Raw genomic sequence first — 4,564 nt, 5'->3', positions numbered from 1 at the left:
CTTATTCAACATTTTGTTGAAATGTTTGATCGAAGATATTGCTTGGTAGAAATCCATGTCTACATTATTTCCCATGTTTTTGTGAATGGGAATAATCCTGTTCATAAGTGTTCAGTGACATAATATTACTAATGAATATGAACTGCTTTTCAATAAATTAAATTAAAAGAAGAAGAAATAGAAATGAACAGACATCAGCCTTCTATATAGTTTATTATCTGCCAATATTGATTTATGAGGAAGATTTTATTCACAGTATTGTAACATTTATTTTACTGGTGTCATAACTCAGGAGACAAGTTCTTGAAATGCTGAGGAGCAGTGCTAGTTTTTAAAACATATGGAATTATATGTATTGAAAGCAATTTTTTTAGAGTAGCATTTATTTATTTGCCTGAGGATCTGGGTACATTCATGTTCCAAGATATACGGCACGTCAAAGATCTTAACATAAAATACAATACATTGTTACATATTCAGAAACTCATCAATAGTGTAGAATAAGTGTCGCATGAAAAAGTCCCTCACTTTGAATTTAAAGGTGGACATTTTTTCTATGCTCTTGATAACCAGAGGAAGGTTATTATATAATAAGAGTCCCATGTTATGGGGGGAAAAAGTAGATTTGCAAGTTCTGATGAAGTTCACATGTAGATGACTGCAGGTCCTGGTATAATGATTGTGAATGCTATTGTTAGTGGTATATAATGAGATATGGCGTTTAGCATAAACAATAGCACTTAGCATATACACACAAGGAAGAGGGAGAATACAAAGTATTGTGTAACTAACTCCCTTAAAAAAAAACTTTTTTGTCTTTTAGTAAAACAGCTGCACATTCCGCTTCAAAATGTGCTTAAATGATGGTTTCTTGTGGAGGTTCCCAAAATTAGTTCAGGGTTTCCCATTGAATGAAGTTAGAAAAACATTTTTTAATAGGGAATACAATGACCCAACCAATTTTTGTGCTTGGTCCACTACAAAATGGCCAAGCATCCTGTGCATGAGCAATGCTAAATACATAGGTAGTATTTTCAGCAGCTCCTTTTCTTTTATAAACCTTAATTTTAAATGCATGATTAGATATTATTTCTTCCTTTTTAAATAGCTTCTGAGTTATGTAGGGTAATTATTTCAGTATATTTTCCAAAATAATAATAATTTTGTTGGTCATACAATAGACCCCAAAAAAATGAATACACGGGGCATATGAGCACGTCGGACATAGAGTGCAAAGCAGTACATCAGGCATATAACACATCGGAATATTATGTACGTTTTTATTAACAATAAAACCATTCGCTGAGTACTGAGCTTCAGACGCTAGCTATGAATACAAGGTTTCTTTAAATTTGGCCGAGTTAGTTTTTCTAGCAGGCTGCGGAAACTGGTTAAATAATTTTACAGTAAATGTATTTATATAGTACTCTGATTTAGTTAATCTGCAGTCACACAAGGTTGATTTTTTTATTCTGATGTTGCAATCATGTACTTCACGTATTGCGGGAAGCAAATGTAAATTTTCTTTTACATAAATCAATTTTTATAAATGAACATGCTATACGCAGCCAGACAATAAATTATGATCTGCTGTGTTCTGTGCCAGAAGATAAAGTCCTGATGACCTTTCTTAAGAATGATGACAGATTTCTTCACGTGCTCAAGCATCATTCATCCTGGTTATTCGGCTGTCTTTTTCAATGATGATAAAAGAGAAATTTTCCTGAGCTGGAATTTGAGCAGTCATGATCCTCAAATATTATTCTTCTCCGCACTTCAAAATCATCTTTATGCAGGTTAAACGCGCGCTGCTATTGGCATTAATGGCGCCACAGTTGTTAATTTTGAGAATCAAATTTTCTAAACAAGTGAGAAAAGGCGGGTTTCAAATTATATTTGAGCAAAAAAGTAAATACAAGTTCCTAATAAGGTATTTGTTGGGAAATATAAAAAAAAACTTGTATATAAACAGATTTTTTGCAGCTGAGTTACAGATAAAGACAAATAGGCATTTTATCTGTGAAAAGATTAGGGTTCCATCGGGAGAAGCACATTGGATGTTGTGAAATGGACACGCTATAATAACTCATTTGGTATTTCAGCGGATATGCTTTTATTCTATTGATTTTTTGTGCATACACCGGGACGACAGGAATAGAAGGGAATATTTAATGCCCATTATATTATTATTGGAAAGTGGACAATGAGCGTACCTCGGCTAATTACAAATCCTCAATTACGTCCACAGCCAACTGGTTCCGTATTATTTCTCCATGGTTCAGGTTCGTTTTATTTATTTATTGAGTATTTTCTGACATTAAAATGGGCTAATAGCTATTTATGAATAATTCCTTACTTCTGTGACCAAATTTGATGACCAGGAGATACAGGCAATGGAATTAGATTGTGGATCAAAGAACTGCTGGCTAAAGAATGGCAGTTTCCTCATTTACGAATACTCTTCCCTACAGCACCAATATTAAACTACACACCAATGGGAGGGGTTGTGAGTACCTCGTCCTTTCCTACTTGTATGAGAGTGATGGATTGAATATCATAACATTTTAATTTTACTGTTGTCATTACGTACAATGTCTTTGATTTGCTGAGTGCATTAGATTCTCAAATTTTTTGAGGTGACACCGAAATGAAGTTTTTATTTGGTGTTTCAGGCAAGCAACGTTTGGTTTGACCGACAGAGCATATCTCCCAGTGTACCAGAATGCTTGGATAGCATCAATTCATCTATGGATGTATTGAAAAAAATAGTTAATCAGGAAGTTGATTTGGGAATACCTCTAGAACGGATCATTATAGGTAAGTTAGTTTTCTTAACATGGTCTTAAGGGTGAGTAGCATTGCGCATAAAGAAACTTTATTTTTAGGTGGATTCTCTATGGGTGGAGCTATGGCAATTCATCAAACATATCGGATGTTTCGTGATACTGCTGGATGTTTTGCTATTTCTTCATTTCTCAACGATTCTTCAGTTGTATATGAGGTGAACTTTTGTTTTGTACGCAACTGACTTTAGTTCCTTTAGGATACACGTGGGTGCACATTAACTGCCTATATCTTTCGCTTATTTCAGAGTTTAAAGTCAAATATTGAGGAACATCTACCACCATTGTACATGATGCACGGAGATAGTGATGAATTAGTACCCATGGAATGGGGTACTGAGACATTAACATGCATGCAAAATTTTGGAATTGAAGGAACCATGACAGTTTCAAATCGTGTCACACACGAATTGACGAAAGAACAAATTCTAAATTTAACAAGATGGATAAATATGAGAATACCATGCCCCTGAGTACATGTGTTATTCCAAGTAGTACTATAGGTAGATTTTTATAACTTTTTTATGAAGGTGCAAATTAATTGGTCATATTTGGGTGTTCTTTAATATTGCCTTATCTTGTATAATGTCATTTTTTCCAAGATCCATGTACTATTAACATTGAAAAAATATAGTTGTTACATTGTTTTTCATTTATTTGGGTAGTTGAAGAAGGTATGCATAGTAAGCACATGGATGTTCGATTATTATGGTCTCCTCTATGTACTCAGCTCAAAACGACAATAATAAAACATAGTTACCTTCTTTTCATATTGAGGTTATAATCCGAATCAAAAAATATGGAGCATTCAAGATCTGTTTAGTATTTCAATAAAAATTTTATTTTCCTCATTTAATTTTACGAAGATTCTCTTTGGAGTGATTAATGGCCAATTTCTTGTATTTTGTGATGGAAATGTCCTTTTTATAATAGAAATGGTAAGATTTCTCCGAAATATTTCATGATTTTAGAGGTAAAAACGTTGCTTTTCTTGGGAAGAGCCAACTCACCATCTGGTAGAAGTCCCATTGAATGTCTCTGTGGCCATAATGAACATCACTTCAATCACATATTTACCTCTATGTATGTTCATAAAATACATCTGCACTATCTTGTGTACATCTTGGTCAGAGATCTTTTGGAACTTGTACTTCCCGTTTTGAAATGAAACACAGTGTTGCGTAGTTGTTTTTTCTCATCTACAAGCTAATAATATTTGTAATGTGTTTAATTGAAAGATTTGACATTTCCCTGTTGCACAGTCATGGTGAAGTTTTTTTGGGATAAGCAAGTGAAACCCTGGTCTGGTGAAAAACCTGCAAGGATTTCACTGTAGTATGTGTAATTATCTATTTACAAACTTTCTGGCTGTCACGATTACGTATCAATTCCTTTTGACTGGTAGTGAAGGGTAATCGTGGTCTATTTTAATATCAAGCGGGTTTAATGTTTGTTTCAACAAAGATATTTTTATAGTTTGAATAAACCTAATAACTCCTAAAATGCTTTCAGCTTCATTTACTTTGATAATGGCATACCTGCTGCTTCTTAATTGTTTATTGGATTGACTTATGGCAACTTACTGAGGGGGAGCAGCCACTGACAAGAGATAAGTAAATACCACTGTTGACAAATTGAGTAGCTTCAGGCGTGATGTGGTGGAAGTCTAACATAATGAATAGCTGATCGAAGCACTTTTCCACTTGATATCAATTAGATAA

General features: G+C 33.9%; 1 protein-coding gene across 1 annotated transcript; it reads left to right on the top strand.

Moving 5' to 3' along the window:
- Positions 1-1,945: 1,945 nt before the first annotated feature.
- LOC139696422 (lysophospholipase-like protein 1) lies at positions 1,946-3,699 on the top strand. The gene is made up of 5 exons (XM_071595181.1): positions 1,946-2,282; positions 2,382-2,506; positions 2,673-2,817; positions 2,886-3,001; positions 3,092-3,699. Exons 1-5 carry the CDS (start codon positions 2,204-2,206, stop codon positions 3,314-3,316), a joined length of 690 nt encoding a protein of 229 aa, XP_071451282.1. The 5' UTR covers positions 1,946-2,203; the 3' UTR covers positions 3,317-3,699.
- The last annotated feature ends 865 nt before the right edge of the window (positions 3,700-4,564 follow it).

This window comes from Hetaerina americana, unplaced genomic scaffold (assembly GCF_022747635.1).
Source record: "Hetaerina americana unplaced genomic scaffold, ioHetAmer1.1.p SCAF_1, whole genome shotgun sequence".
In the NCBI taxonomy this organism is placed as follows: Eukaryota; Metazoa; Arthropoda; class Insecta; order Odonata; family Calopterygidae; genus Hetaerina; species Hetaerina americana.
Note: the sequence above shows the minus strand (reverse complement) of the source record. Positions and strands in the feature narration are given on the sequence as shown.